At 46.9% G+C, this 16538-nt stretch overlaps 1 protein-coding gene across 3 annotated transcripts in view; it reads right to left on the reverse strand.

The window, feature by feature from the left end:
* KMT5B (lysine methyltransferase 5B) overlaps positions 1-16538 on the reverse strand; it is a 300700-nt gene that overhangs the window by 116264 nt on the left and 167898 nt on the right. For all 3 annotated transcript variants that reach the window (XM_078682852.1, XM_078682850.1, XM_078682851.1), the window contains one exon: positions 9536-9645. In XM_078682852.1, coding sequence (XP_078538978.1) covers positions 9536-9645 — 110 coding nt within the window. The remainder of the gene's footprint in view (positions 1-9535; positions 9646-16538) is intronic.

A 16538-nucleotide genomic window follows, 5' to 3' on the forward strand; every position in this document is an offset into this window, starting at 1 on the left:
GATTAATGAAACCAGTCATCTCGGACCACATTTGGCGATCATAGCGCCCTATAATCGCTAAAGAATTTGCAGCTCTGATCGAGGCAGCAGCCAAGGTGGAGAATTTCTTACCAATAATGTCCAAACGACGCCCCTCCTTATCCGGGGGTGTAGTGATAGGGGTGGCTGGGTTTTTTGATCTTTGCTGCGCGGCCTGTGATATGACCGAATCCGGCCGCGGGTGTCCAATGAGGCATGCAGGACTAGTGAGAGGAGCACGATACTTTTTGTCAATCCTGGGCAACACTGCTGGAACTGAAGCAGGGTTTTTCATCACCTTGACACCTTCCTTCCAGATATAATCTATAATAGGAATGGCTCTTGACACCTTCCTAGCTTCTTTAAAATCATGGAGGAAACATTCTGACTGCTCCACTGTCACCGGCAACTGAAATTTAGATGGAGCTCGCTGCATGAGATTATGAAAACCACCTATGTCTTCAGGCGGTGAGTCTGAAGGTTGTGGAGTTGGTGGAGACAGCATGGGAATAACGTAGTTGTCCCATGGATCCAACGGTGGATTGTTAGGTAACTCTCCTTCCTCTACTTCTTCATCCGAAGAAGTGTCCGAGGTCTGCGTAGGTAAGGCCGGTTGTGGGATTTTCTGTGACCGGAGACCTGGGAGGTGGAACGTCAGTTTGAGGAACTGGAACAGTAGGTTGGGCTGGAGGCACAACCTGTTGAGGCGGAAAACATTGTTTGTAATTTGCCAGCATAGCCTGTAAATCTTGGATGAGGCTTGGTGGTAAATGGTTGGCCTCCGAAACCTGAGGCCTCCTCCGGTATTCTGAATGATGAGGGACTACAATGTCCTCTTGATAATAATGCCCAGAATAAACATCTTCTTCTCCATCATCCTCCTGGCATTTAATATTTAATTCTGAGGGATGGTGAGCTATTCCAAAAGCTCCCTCGTTGCCATCATCCTCAAAACTCTCCTCATCGTCATCAGCATAGTAGATGAGATGGCATAAGTGGTGAAATGTAAGATCCTTGCTGCCTCTGGTATGATACTAATTGAAAGGTCTTTGAAGAAAACGGGGTAGAAAAAGCCTGTTTCACAGCGAAAGGCTTAACTGAAGCAGTATCTATTTGTCTTGATGCCATCGGTGATATCGTCGTCGATATGTTCATCGAAGGAGTCGTCGTCGATGTATTAGACGGGACCGCCGTCGACGGACTGGACTCGGCGTCGACGGGACAATCGTCGACGGGCTCGATGTCGAAGGGGCTGCCGTCAACGGACTCGTCGTCGACGGGTTCATCGTGGTTGGACCTTGCTTCTTCGTCGACGAGACAGTCGTCGATGGTAACGTAGATGACTTCGTCGACGGGGGCTTCTTCGTCGAAGAGTGCTTCTTCGTCATCAAGGCTGTCGTCGACGAAGGTTTTTATAGCCACAATACAGATTATTGTAGACAGGATAGGAGAAGTAATGGCTGTAGTGGAGATCATAGCCGTAGATGAAGAAGTAGAAATAGAAATGGTAGTCACAGGTGAGGAGACAGAAGAACTCTTACTCACGGTTTTCTTAGAAGATTCATTGGTGGCTGAGGCTCCAGAGATATTAGATGGAGATCTCTGTGAAGAGCCTGAAGTGGAGTGGGAGGTTTTAACATGTTTTCTCCCCTCACTTGAATTATCCTTTTGAGATCTCGCTCCCTTACTGGAGGTAGAGGCTCTGTCTTCGTCATCCGTAGAAGAGGATTTTAGCCACAAAAGGACTCTGGCCTCCCTATCCCTTAAAGTTTTAGAAGGGAAGGTGCGGAAGATCTTGCAATTTCTTGCCTCATGTTTTGGATAAAGGCAATAAATGCAGTCCTTATGTTGGTCATCAACATGGACCCTTTTCTTTTCACATGTTCTACAAGGTCTAAACAAGGCCTTCTTGTCAGACATCCTGAAGCTTTGATGAAGAAACTGAGTCAAGACTCAGGGAGACTCCCTTCCACACGACGTCCGGTGAAAATCTGAGGAGAACTGGCTCTGCAGAGAGGGTTCTAGAGGGTGCTGTGAGCTGATTGGCTGGTGCAAAGACTTTGGTCTTTTTAGTATAATGAGGTAGATAGGCTACTACAATCTAGGCCTTAGGCCTTCTCATAGGGCCTACTACTGTAATTTACTGTTGGCACTGCTTTTTTATATACCATGGGACTCCCGCCTCGGCGACGGGGAATGATTCAGGCATGTGAATCTATGAAAGATACCCCAATACTGGATAAGTTGCAGTTCACCAGCCTGCCCAACAACACAGCCCCCCAGGAAGAGGTACCTGTGAACCTGAAGTTCAGATATGTCCACCCATACCAAGTAAGAGGATACCAGGACCAACGGGAGCCGCAAAGGACCAATACCGAGGGTACAGGAACCCTTGCAGCAAGCCAAGACCGTGAGAGTCCAAGCCGTAGAGGGACGTCAGCACCACAGAGACCCACTTCGAGAGTAGACTAGCTGTCCTGATTTTGCATCCTCAACCAGCGAGACTGACGACCGCAAGGCTCTAGGACACACAGAGCGCAGCCGACCTCTTTGCTCTGCACCGAGCCCCCTCAGCCAGGTACCAACAAACCAACTGTGCTCCCTTGTTTCCTGGACACTAGTGGCCAGAGCACAGCTTTGGGAGTTATAGGATTTGTCCCCAAGTCCGCCTCTACAGCCTGTTTCTGGGTGCCTCCCCCCCCTCTTTACCAGAGTAGTGCGCACAGCTACCAACATGACCAGCACCTTTGCACCCGGACGCTCCAGGGAAGGTAACAAGAAAGAGCTGATAGTACTATGGACATTGGCCCCCTACGACCTTAAGAGCCGAAGTAGATGCCTATAAGCCAACCGTTATACATGTATGCTCTATGCCTTTACTTACCTGCAAAATACAATATTTAAAAAAGTATTTACTTGCTCTCAAAGTTCTTGGTATCAACATTTATATAGAAATAAAATTGGTCTCAGATTTATTCTAGAGTGCGTCTCATTTTGTGCCTCTCTGAATGTCGATAAATGTCCGCTCGCACTACCAAAAAGGAAAGACTTTAGGACATAATTCGTGCCTCTGTAAGCCAATTGAGGTTTGCCTGGATTCTTTACCGTGTACCTTCAATCAATCATGAGCTTGGACGGGGCTCCGGCGTAGAGGGCATTTCCGTAGTCATGTCGGCTGCTGACGAGAGCGTGGGTGACGGTTTTCCATGTGTCCGTCAGGATCCCTCTGTAGATCGTGCGGAGCATGCGGAGGGTGTGGAAGCAGGAGGAGGAGACTACGTTGACTTGGTTGGTCATGCTGAGCTTGGAGTCGAGGATGACTCCAAGGTTGCGTGCGTGATTGGTTGGTGCCGGGGGGGGTTCCCAGTGATGCTGGCTACCAGGAGTCGTCCCACACTGAGGGGTTAGGCCAGAGGATCTCAGTCTTGTCCGTATTCAGCTTGAGCCTGCTTGCCTCCATCCAATCGGCGACAGCCTTCATGCCCTGGTGTAGGTTGGATTTGGCGGTGAGGGGGTCCTTGGTGAGGGAGAGTATCAGCTGGGCGGCGTCGGCGTAGGAAATTATGTTGAGGTCGTGTAGTCTGGCGATGCGAGCGAGGGGGGCCATGTAGACGTTGAACAGCGTCGGGCTGAGGGAGGATCCCTGGGGGACGCCGCAGATGGTTTTGGTGGTTCCGGAATGGAACGTGGGGAGGAGGACTCTCTGGGTTCAGTCGGTGAGGAAGGATGTGGTCCAGTCCAGGGCCTTGTCTCGGATTCCTGCGTCGTAGAGGCGTGTGCGTAGTGTGTAGTGGCAGACGGTGTCGAAGGCGGCAGAAATGTCCAGGAGGATGAGGGCCGCTGTCTCGCCGTTGTCGAGTAGGATTCTGATGTCATCTGTGGCGATGATGAGGGCGGTCTCGGTGCTGTGATTGCTGCGGAAGCCTGACTGGGATGGGGCCAGGATGCTGTTGTCTTCTAGGTAGCGGGTGAGCTGGGTGTTTACGATCTTTTCCATGACTTTCGCTGGGAACGGAAGCAGGGAGATGGGCCGGAAGTTCTTGAGGTCGCTCGGGTCAGCCTTGGGTGTCTTCAGGAGGGCGTTGATCTCGGCGTGCTTCCAGCTCTCCGGGAAGGTCGCCCTTTTCGAAGGAGAGGTTGATGATATTACGCAGGTGGGGTGCGATGAGGCTGTTGGCTTGTTCTGGTCCACTAGATAAAGAGCCAGCGTCCTACAGTCATATGAATGTATATGACTTATAAGTTATGCATACTGTTTGATTTGTGAGACATACATATTGTACCTACTGTAATGAGTAAACCTACTATATTGAACAACTGCCTATATCAAACTATGTCAATATCATGTATCATTGCAAACAACAACCTTCATGATGTACTGCTCTGGCAAATGTAATAAATAAGTAAATAAAAAAATAGGAATTTTTCAATGGAGACAGACCAAACCATACCTATTGCCACCTGTGTAATGTTATTGGTGTTTTCACAGAGTGCTAATCAACAGTGAGGGTAAACTGGCACTCTGTAGCAGGTGAGAGGCCAACCCTAGGTAAGAACCAGGTCATTAGCTTCTTGCGAAAGTTAAGAAGAGAGGAGGGGGCTTTGAAGTGTTGTGGGAGGTCTTTCCAGGCTTTAGGGGAAGTTATGAGAAGGCCTCTGCTCTGCATTTGTGTATTCGTGGGATAAGGGCTAGTAAGAGACATGTAGAACGGTGGACTTTAGAAGGTTGGTGAGGTGAAAGTTAATGTGGTTGTTCGAGTTGGCAAAGCCAGTGTTGTAGAGAGATTTGTAGTTGTGGCGGAGGAGTGTAAAGTGTGCGCGCTTGTGTATTGAGAGCCAGTAGAGTCCCCTGAGGTGTGGTGCAATGTGAACCTGGCGGGGGAGATTGAGGACTAGACTGGCTGCTGCATTTTGGACTGTCTGCAATCTTCTTCTTAGCAGGTTGATAATCCTTGTGTACAGGGTATTTCCAAGTCTAGTCTGAAGAAGGCTTTGTTGATCGTTTTCATGGTGTTGCCTGGTAGCCACTTGAAGATTTCTTTCAGCATTCTTAGTGTGTTGAAGCAGGCTGAGACCACTGCAACGGCTTGGGTGGTCATGTCTAGTTGATGTTTATGATGATTTCAAGGTGTCTCTCTTGCGAGCCGGCCGCAGGGGTGTGCCCAAGGTCTGTGGGACACCAGGTGGAGTCTCATGGCGAGGTGTTTTTCCTGAAGGACCACCACCCTGGATTTTATTCAGCTGGCTATTTCTGTTATGCATGTGGTGAAATTTTTTCTGGTGTTGGGTGTTTTGTCCGAGAGTGACAGTATCAGTTGCGTGTCATCGGTATAAGTGAGGATGTTTATTATGTGAGTTCGTATGACATCAGCCAGGAGAGTCACGTAGAGGTTGAAGTGCGCTGGGCTGAGCGAGATGCCCTGTGGGATTCCGCAAATAAGTTCTAGTACGTCGGAGGCGTTAAATTAGGATGCGGTCGAGACGGAGTCAAAGGCTGCAGATAGCCTTAGAAGGATGAGAGCTGCGGTCTCCCACATCGAGGATCATCCAGTTGTCATCCGTTGCTGCTATAAGGGCAGCTTTCCTACTGTGTTTGGGTCCGATCTTGAATGTATGGTGTTGAGAAGCTGGTGTTTAGGAGGTGGTTGGAGGAGCAGTTGTTGATTTTTTTTACAGGACTTTGGCTGGGTAAGGAAGAAAACGAGTTACTTATCTGCAACTTCAGTTATCCAGTATTGGTATCTTTCACAGATTCACATGTTTGAATCTTTTCCTCATCGTCGAAGTGGGAGTCCCAGACCCCCATTTCGACGATGGGTAATGATTCAAGCATATGAATCTATGAAAGATCCAATACTAGATTAGGAGGGATTTCGATAGGTAATTGGTGAATGTGGTACGGTCAGTTGAGGGTTTCATTTTAATGAATTGGCAGCTTTGTACTGATGGAGGCTTTGAGTATTGAGGGTGAAAGCCTCACTGATAGGATTTCTCCTTTGGTGAAGGCATGAGTTGCTGTATATGATTGTGATTTTGCTGCATAAGAAGTTCGAGAGGTCATTCTTCAGATCTGGTGATGAGTTGATGTTTCTGTGTGGTGAAGATTTTGAATATTGCAAATATTTCTCTGTTGCTGTTGAAGCTGGTGTTTATTTGTTTGACTAGGGCTTAGTTTTTTGGATGGGCTGGTGGTACCTTCTCTGGGTGGCTTTGAAGGCAGTTTTTTCCAGTTCCGCTTTGCTGGCTCTCCATTTCTGTTTCAGTTGTTTGAAGTGTTGCTTGGTCATTTTGAGGTCCTCTATGTACCAGCTGGCTGTGTTCTGGTTTTCTGCTGTGTTGCTTCATTTCAAGAGTGTTGGTGCAGTTGGTTTTACACTTGTTGAAGTTCTATGTGTTGTGATTCATAATTTGAAGTTTAGAGGCTCCATGTGGTTTGTTCTGTATTTAGTAGAGGTGGTGCAGATGAAATTGTCTTTGTATACTATGGCAAATCCTCCTCCGTGCCTGTTTTGGCAGCCTTGCCTGGAGAGCTTGTATCTGGCGGTGATGGCGATGTCTGGCATTGAAGCTGTGGCCAGCCATTTTTCTGTGTGGAAGAGGAGATCCGGGGCAGCGTCTTCAAGCAGCTCCCAGATCTCTGTGGTATGCTTCCTGAGTGAGCATGCATTGAGGAGAATGCATGCTATTGGTGTGTGTGGGGTCAGCATGTGTTTATTGGTAGGTCTTTTAGTATGTGTGAGGTGGGTGTGATGGATATGTTCTTGGTTGCAGTTGCCGACATGGTGGTGCAGTTGAAGCGGCAGAGGGAGCAGGTGAAGGCTCCTTTCATGTTGTGAGGTGCGCCACGCCAAAAGAGGGTGATGTGGCATCTAAGGTTCAAGGCATAAAGGAAAGTGGCTGGGCAGTCGCAGATCAGTGTTTCTGGCACTGGGTGCTGTCCAGCAACAAATGGGCGCCCTGCACACGTCTGCACTGCGGTCACCATTAAGTAGGTCCTGAGAGGGGGAGGAGCGCAGGGAACTGTAGAAAAGGCTTGGAAGAAGCACAACGACAGCAAAGGAGAGAGGCGTGAAGGAGAAGGTAAGGAGTGGGGGAAAAGGGGGCGTAGAGAGAGTGGGAAAGAGGTGCAGAGGAGCAGGAGGGATGGCAAGTTCAGAAAAGGAGTGAGAGAAATGGCAGAAAAAAGCAAAAGAGCAAGACAAACGGCCTACAAAATTCACAGAGAGGGTGAGAAAAAAATGAGACATGGCACAAAGGCAAAAAGAGGAAAGAAAACAGCACAGAAAAGTTAGAGCGAGAATAAGAAAAGAGTGAGAAAATAATAAAAGGAGGCAAAAAGCGAAAGAAAAATGGCCCGGAAGTCGCATCAATGGAAGAAAGGGCAGGAAAAACAGCACAGACATGACCCAAAGAGGCTAAGTGAGCGAGAGAAATGGCACAGAAATGTTGCAGTAAGAATGAGAGCAAAAGGCAAAAAGAGACCACACTGGCGCTGAAGGCAAACCTGTCAACAGTAGTCTAAAAAAGTGTCTCTCTGCTCCTAGGGGTCAGCAAGCACACAAGAGGGAAGCGGTAGGCATCCAAAGTGCTGGAGCATGGCGGAGTGAATCTCTCTGATCTGAAGCGGTATGGCATTTGGCCCTGGAAACTGGGTTCTGTCTGCCCGAGATGGGGGATAGTTTTTGTAAGTCAGCTGACTTCAGGAGAGAGAGAGATCAAGAAGAGTGGTGCTAAGGAGCAGTGTCCAACTTCGATTTCTTGTGTCTCTTTTTAGATTTACCTGATGCCTTCGATTCAGCCTCTAGTCTCTCAAGCATCTCTGACGAATCCAGGAACGAGACTGGGTACAAATGTTCGACAGGGAATGCGACTTGGAGAGACCCAACATGGAAACGTCTTATGCTTGGCGATATACAGTTTTGCCTTGCATTCCCTGATGGCCTTCAGATTCATCAAGATACAGTTGATGCAGGCGTTCAAGTGGTGGCTCGACCCCAGGTACCACAAGTACACCAGGTGGGTAGGATTTGTCACAGATATCTGTTGCAAGTCTCTACAAGGTTTAAAGCCCGTAGTTGTTGGGGGTGATATCCCTTGCACACTGAAGAATGTGAGGTGAAAGGTCTATGAAAGATATAAAAAGAGTGCGGGATCCGCGTATGGTGGAGTGGAAAGAAAGGAACTGATGTCAATGCAAGGGAGTGGTGCCTATCTATGCTATGCTCCACCTTCCAGCGCCCACAGGTACTGCTGAAAGGTTTACAGATTTTGTCTAACACCTAGAGAGTATTCAAAAGGAGAGAAATTGGTACTAGAATTCTCTATTAGAAAGGGTAAATTTTAATAACACTGGCATGTATTATGGAGCAGAAGCCAGATTGACCAAATTAGGAACTTGTTGCTTTGATTTTGCATGATCTGAATATGCTTTTGGCATACAGTACGACAACTTCTGCAACATTTCAAAGACCTCAGAATGGAGCATGAAGAAAATAAGTTTATTTAATTACAGCAAGTTCAAAAGAGACATTGCAGTGATCCATGAGCAAAACGAGGAGATGGTAACGACCTGTAAAGGCCTGAATAGCTACACATGGACCGTGAGAGAATTGTATACTGTTACCAGACTCCTACAAGACGCCTTCACTCTTAGTTTCAGGGATTTATTGTATGATTTAGCTGCAATCTAATATACTGGAATACAAAGAATGTGTGGCAATCAAAACAAATCACTTTTATACCTAAAAGTCTTGTACACAAAGAGGAGACTAGCGTACATAGTACTGGTAATTATGGTATGGTCAACCTTGAACAGTTGCAGCGGTCCGTTGAGGCACAAATACAACGAAGGGCACTTTGGAGTGTATTAGAGATTCCCCATTGTACTTCAGCCTCTCCACATTGGAAACAGAGGGGTTGGGTGTAAAAAAATGAGGCATCAAACTAAAAGTAGTTAAGTCTTGAGCACAGTAAAAAGATGCCACTGAAGCTCGGTCATGCATTAGCAGTACCAGGTAAAGAGAATGTGTTGGTTACATAGCCGGCATCACACATTACCCCCACTATACAATAAAATTACAATAAAGATAGTTGACATATGGCTGAATTTTGCCCACACACAATATTGCATATCTTGGGCACACAAGCCTAATGTGTATTTTTCTCAAGACATGAGCCTGTTCTGTGCTCTAGCTGAAATGTTGCAAACTCCAGTAAGAGAAGACACAACTATTTTAACTGCTTTTCATCCATATTCCTAATCTAAGGTACAAGTAACCATGTACTGTTATCAAAAGGATTGAGTGCTCCTATGAATGTTTCCCTTAATAAAATAGCTAAGCCGGCCAAACAGAGCATTTAAAACCTGAAAAAAATCCACATACCATAAAAAGAGGCTGGGTGCCAAGTGGCTAGCTAGGGTAAAAACACAATGTCAACAAAACATGTTGCTGGTCCAAAGTTGCACTTCCTGCAAAAACTTTAAAAACAAAGCGGTCACAGAAGACATTAAACTCACCATTCCTTTGTTGCTACAATTTTAGCACCATTTTGTTCAGATGAATATCGATTGCAAGGCAATAATTCAAATCCACTTTCAGTTGCAAACATTCTTAAGTAAATAAATACCTGAGAAATACAACAAAGAATAGATTACCTACAATTGTCATAGCTTGATTTTAATTTCCACAAGAAATACTATCCACTGGCACGCTTCACCATTATGAATGTCACTTGTTTTGTAGTCTGCATGTTAATTTGTTTTACATAGGTCTCAGTTTTTAAATGATTGTTATGTTAGGAGAAAAACCTCAGACTTTGTCCAAGTACATCTGGAACCAATCACTTTATTATGCCATCTGAGGCATTTAGCATATCTATTTCTAGTTAAACCGAACAGAGAAGATTACAAATTAGATGTTAACGGTTGGAACCAGAAGTTGTAAATACATATAAAGAAAACGTGTAACATCTCATTTTCCTAAGGCAGTACAGCATTTATGTGACGGATACAAACCACAATAAAAGTGAGGGTAGAAGACAGGTAAAGTTAATAGCCTGTAAAAATAGACTGCTAGTATTAACATCTTCGTCATAGTCATAGACTTGTGCCTATTTCTTGCTCGTTGGAAAAGATTATGGCCTACGTATAGAAGCTTAAAATAGTCCGTACTGTAGCACTTTGTTTCAGGGGAAATTATCTAACAATGTCAAGCTGTCTCAAATATTGAGCAGATTAGTTAAACACTATTCTAAAAACCAAAGGAGAACATGCATGTATTGTCAATGAAAACAAGGACACTACGCATGAGTCAATGTTCCCTCTAATTGTTTTCCTCATTGTGCAGCAATACAGATGCACAATGTGCTGCAGCCAAGGCTTGCTGCACTGAAGAAAAGCAACAACTTAATATGAAAGCATGTAAAGACTTCAACCTATCAAAATCAGTAGCGTTACCAAGGGTGCAATGGGCTCTAATGCAAACCAGAAAAATTGCACCCCCTCGCCTCTGAGTTGGAATTAAAAGACACCCATTACAAATGTGCAATGGGCTCCTTGCACCCCTGGGCACCGGTGCCACTGCATCTGGTGACCTTACCACTCTACCAATCATCTACCTTTGCTCCTCTCCTTCCACCTCTCATCACCCCTATCCATTTCAACTCGGTCTCTCTTGTTTGTCTTTATCTCCTTCCTTCAGTTTTGAGTTTTTGTGTTCTCTTTGTTCTTTATCCCTCCCACTTTACCGCTCTCCTTCACTTCTCCCTCATCCAGTCTCTTCTCTTGAGTCTAAATCCCACCTTCCTCCAAATCTCCCTATTTTTACTCACTCCACCCTTACTTTACCAAATCTATATCTTGGCTAAGCTTCTCTCACTCTTCTTGTTCCGGTCCTGGTCTCCGACCTCTGTGTTTGTCACAGCTTTGTCTCCCTATCTCCTTGTGTTTCTCCTTATTGTCTTAGCCTTCCTTCCTTCTTTTCCTCCTCTTTTGCTCTACTTGCTATGTTTCACTCCCCTGGTTTTCTCTTCATTTCGTGTGTATTTAGTTCTTACTTTTTCTATGTCACTTCCAAAGCTCATCCTCTCCATAAACGCCCCCTTTTCTCTCTATGCTGAAGCCCAATCCTTCAATCTCTCCCCAAATCTCCTTCCCTTCTCTATCTATCTTTCTATTATTTTTATCCTTCCTTCTTTTCTCCTTTCCCATCATGTATCTTTTCTTCTTTTCATTCCCTGTTCCATCATTTCTCTACTCTCCCATCTTTCTCTGCATTCCTTCTTTCCTGTCTTTTATCCATTTTCTCGCGCTGTCTCTCCTCTTTCATTACTCTCTGTACTTCAAAGCCCATTCTCATATACTCTTCCACGTTCCTCCTTTCTCATTGCCGCTATCAGGGAGACACCTTCACCCTCGCAAGCAACCATGCCACCTCTCGGAGAAGGAAATTCTAGCTCGCCTCCTCTCCTACAACTCTCCCCCTGTTCACCCTTAGTCCTCTAGACCTCACTGAAGAGGAAATTCGAGCCATCCTCCTGTCCTACAACTCTAACCTAGAAACCCCTATGCCACCATGCCATCCACTTGGTCGCAATCAACCCCAATAGATCAGCTACACTCCGCAACAGAAGTGTGGTTGATAGTAACCTAGCACCAGTACCCTTGTCCGCCCGTTCACACGACATTCTCTCTGACCCCCCCCCCCCTTTGTTTGGCCTCCCAATTAATGCTGTTCAGTAGTTAAGCATGCCACCGACATTGCAGATCTCATACGGAGTCAAAACCTTGACTTAGTAATCCTGACCGAATCATGGCTCAACGAATCCTCTTCTCCATGCCTGGACCTCCTAGTCCCTCCACATCACAATATCGCAAGGCTGGATAGGCAATGTAGCAAAAAAGGCGGAGGTATTGCCTGCATTTACCGCCCTAACCTCCTTGTTACAGAACTCCTGGCAGACACCCCAGGCGCCTGTGAACACCTTAGACTTTACATATGCAGCAACACTACCCAACTGTGCAGTCTGCACATTTTTTACCACCCCTAGGCATGAATGACGCCTTCACTGATCACCTCATGGAAATCATCACAGCCAAGGTTTCCCCCAACTCTAAAGACATTTTCTTCAGTGACTTCATCCTGCATTGGAACGACTCTAAAAATTCTCATGTCAATGCCTTCAAAGATTTCCTGGCCGACCAAGCCCTTACCAAAGTCTGCTCACTCGCCACACACTCTAAAGGCGCCACTCTAGACTGGATTATCGCTAAGGAATCATTGACCCTTGTGACTGGTCTGACCACCACGTCATCACTTTCCTTTTACCTGGCATCGCAACAGGTGATTCCTAAAGGCTGGGCTAGAGACACCAAGAACCTTGATCCCAGGGAACTGGCAGCTCACTGCAAATCTGACCTCCCCCACCATATCACATCAGTCAGTGACCTCAATGACCATTACTCTGGGACTATAACTAACATTCTTGATGACATTGCCCCTCTAAAATTAAAAAGAACTCAAACCAAAGACAGAAACCCCTGGTTCAATGGGTCCCTCAGCAATGAGAGGCGACCCCTCCAGCAGTCAGAAAGAAGCTGGAGACAGCACCCCTTAGCCGCACACTTAAAACTTCTACGCCAGGCCAGAAATGCCTACAACAGGAACATCCTCAAGTCAAAAAAGAATTCTTCAGATCGGAAGGGGGGAACACTATAAGAAACTGGCTCTATATATACTGCACCAAAGTGAGGTACAGTGTGTATAGAGTCCAATGGTCCCCAGAGGTTTGGCAGAGGCTAGTTAGATAGAACCTTACTCTCTAAAGTGGTAGCTTGGTCGAGCAGTAAGGCAGTATCAGAGGACAGTGTAAAGCTTTTGATGTACATACTCAGTCAGCAAATGGATTCACACACTCAAGAACGGAACTCTAGGTCAATTGTTTTGTATGACAAATATACTGTTGTTTTATTTCTAGAACCAAGCAAGCCTGGTACATGTAAGCATAAAAATACTTTTCAGTAGTAAATTACTGGTAAGAATACAGTTCAAAATAGCAGTGTAACTTGTACTGGTTTGGGTTACAGTTTTAAGTAAGCAGTTTGCAACACATTGCAGGTATAGTACATTCGAATGAATGGGCTTTTAAAGTAATTTTCAGATTACTTTTGCTAACACAGGACTGGATCCTAGATTCAGCCCTGGGACATTTCTGAAACAGGTGAGTAAATGCGTTTTGGTTATAGGTACGATTTTTAAAGAATATTATTGCTTTTCAAAAGTTGACACTTTGGAACTTTTTCACATAGAATCACCAATGTTATCCTATGGGAGGAAATTCACTTAGCAGGTAAGTTAGGTTACCGATACTTTGAGAAAAAGCGTTTTTGTTATTCGGCTGATTTTTAAGGAATATTTGTAGTTTTCAAAAGTCGACACTTAAAAACTTTTTGGGAGAAAAAGTTTCAATGTTATTCTATGAGGAAAAAGAGGTTATCGGCTTCCAGGTAGGTAATCGGTCTTTGGAGTTAGGGTCCTGGGGTTAGACTCAGGGGTCTCCCAGGGTCAGTGATGCACTGTTGTTGCACCCTCAGCGGCACTCGGGCGGCCGGGTGCAGAGTGTTGAGACCCAATGTTATCCTATGAAGGATAGGGGAGTTCCGGTTGGTGGCTGCTGGCAAGCAGGCCACAGGGTTGTGGGAGCAAAGCTCCTAGGGTTAAGCTCAGGGTAAGTTGGGGACCAAGTTAGCACCAAAGGGGCACCCTCAGCGGCATTAGGGCAGCCGGGTGCAGGGTACTGTTTTGAGGTCGGGTGCCCTGTTGATTTCAATGGAGATTCTCTGGGATAAAGAAACACTGCAGGCACGGGGACGAGGATCTTCCTGGAGCGACCAACACTTCAAGGGGTAAGTAGGGATGTAGAGGGTTGGCTAGGCACTTCTGGGATGGGCATACAAGGCCATGGGGCGTCGGGAGCAGGGGTGCCTTGGGACGTAGCATGTTCCTACCCGCTCTGTTCGCGGTAGGGGGTGGTCCTCTGGTTTGAGGCTGCAGGCGTCGTCTGGGGGCTTGAGGCAGGTCAGGGGTCACCAAATCTCGGGTCAGGATCGCCGAGGGCCCTCCATGTGGTGTGTGTGCACTCAAACACGGGCCGTGCTCGATAGGTGCAGAGTGGGCTGGATTTGTATTCCTGGCTGGCACCACAAGTTGCAGTTCAAACCCGTCCGGTGTTCACGGGACAAACAGCTTGGAAAGTGAATGCAGGCAATTCCTCCTGGGTTTTTGAGGTTGCTGGCCGCAGGACACACCCGGCGTTTCGCAGGAGCAGGTTCGAGGGCAGACAGGGGAGACAGGCCTGTGGGGCTGGGGCCAAATCAGTGTTAGCTCTGCACGGCTTCTCGTCATTCTTTTCTTGTGGTTGCTGGATCTAATGAAGGAAGGTTCAGGGTGCCCCTAAATACTAAATTTAGGGGCATTACCGGTAGGTAAAGGGCAGGGACCAATGGGTCCCTTCCCTGGGGTGGGTACACCCCCTATTCTGCCACTCTCCAGTGGGAGGGGGGCAGGAGCCTGCCCCTGGTGGGCTGGGTCCCCCCCATCCTCAAGATGGCGGGGACTCGAGGTTGTGCTTCTCCTCGCCTCCCCCACCTTAGGGGTGGAGTTGGCATAGGTGGGCACACTTCTCTTCCTCAATTGTTTTTCCTGCTGGTTCTCCCGCCCAAGGTGGGGGGTAGAACCAGTGGGGACCAGTTGCTGAGTACAGCAATTGGTCTGGAGAGGCTCACAAAGGAGGTATGCCTTTGAAGCTTCTGCCTCGTGAACCCTGCCCATCATGGGGGAGGAGGCTTGGCACCTCATCCCAAGATGCATTGTTTCAGGCCCCCGAGAGCAGCAAGCTCTCAACGAGTGGTCCAGAAACATGTCTGGTGGTGGCAGCCTCGGTAGCCACTCAGTCAGGTCACTAGGAGCTGGTTGAGTTTCAGGGGGCATCTCTAAGATGCTATCTGTCGTGCATTTTACATTAAATCCCACACTGGCATCAGTGTGCGTTTAATGTGCTGAGAAGTTTGATACCAAACTTCCGAGTCTTCAGTGCAGCCATTATGGTGCTGCGGAGTTCGTAATGACAAACTCCCAGCACCATATAAACTTAATGGCAGCCCTGCACTTACAGTGCCCAATTGGGTTCGTTTTTGGGGGAAGAACACAGGCCCTGGGAACCTGATTGGCAGGGACGCAGGGCACATCAAGGAAAAGTGCATCAGTAGTCTGGCAAAAAGTGGGGGGGTTACTGCAACAGAATCCCACATTCCTACAAATGCCAACAACAGACCCCACAAGCTCTTCGAATTGGTCAAACACCAATCCAACAAACTGGCCAAAACTTCAAAAGAAACCCCTAAGTCACTTATATCATCTGAGGAATTCTCCTCCTTTTTTGCTGACAAAATCACAACCTTAGGGAATGAACTCAGATCCACCACTTACTCTCAACCCCTTCCAGATCTGCTACTTCCTTCCATGCGCCCCCACAGACCTCACCCAACAAACAAGCGCACTGGACTGATTTCAAACTCTATGACAAACACTCCGTCTCGGAAATCTTTTCCGCCATAAACCTGAACAACCACTTTAATGACCCACTCCCCTCTAACTGCCTAGCTGCCACCGCCCAATCCATCATTCCTAGCTGGAAGACAATAATTAATGCCTCCCTTCCCTTCTTCAGGGATCGATACCCGACTTTCTGAAAGCCGGCCAAGTCCCCCCATCTTAAATAAACTGTTGCTTAATCCTGCCTCCTCTGACAACTTTAGACCTATTTCTAGCATCGCTCGCTTAGCCAAAGTTCTAGAGAAGTGTGTGCAACAGCAGCTAAGCCAGCATATCGCCAACTTCCATCTAAAAGATGACTTCCAATTCGGCATCAGGCCCGGGCACAGCACGGAAACCACCATTCTCCACATTGTTGATGATGCCCTCCAAGCCCTTGACCAAGGCAAAACCTGCCTACTAATGCTCCTTGAGCTTTCCTCGACCTTCGACATGGTCAACCACGAATACTACTCGAACACCTCAAACTCAGGATGGGAATGGATGGCGCTGTTCTTGAATGGTTCAGGTCCTTCCTCAATAACCGGCCACAGAGATTCTTAATTATTGGCAACCTGTCCGCCCCCTCTCCGGTCATTGTTGGAGTCTCCCAAGGATCAACCCTGTCCCCAAACCTCTTCAACCTTTACCTAGAACCGCTTGCCGAAGTACTACACACCACAAATATCTCCTACCACATTTACGCTGACAACACCCATATCTACATCAAAATCTCCTCCCTCGAGGAGATTCTTTCCCTGAATGAGGCCCTGAAATTGGCTGTTCTCTGGCTCTCCTCCAACCAACTCAAACTCAACGCAAAGAAGACAAAATTCCTACTAATCTCACCTCAGAAAACCAACCATGAGACTCAGATATGGATTAAGGCCATCACAGCCTTAAACTGTTCTCCAACCATTGTGGACTCGG

Source organism: Lissotriton helveticus, chromosome 3_1, assembly GCF_964261635.1.
Source record: "Lissotriton helveticus chromosome 3_1, aLisHel1.1, whole genome shotgun sequence".
In the NCBI taxonomy this organism is placed as follows: Eukaryota; Metazoa; Chordata; class Amphibia; order Caudata; family Salamandridae; genus Lissotriton; species Lissotriton helveticus.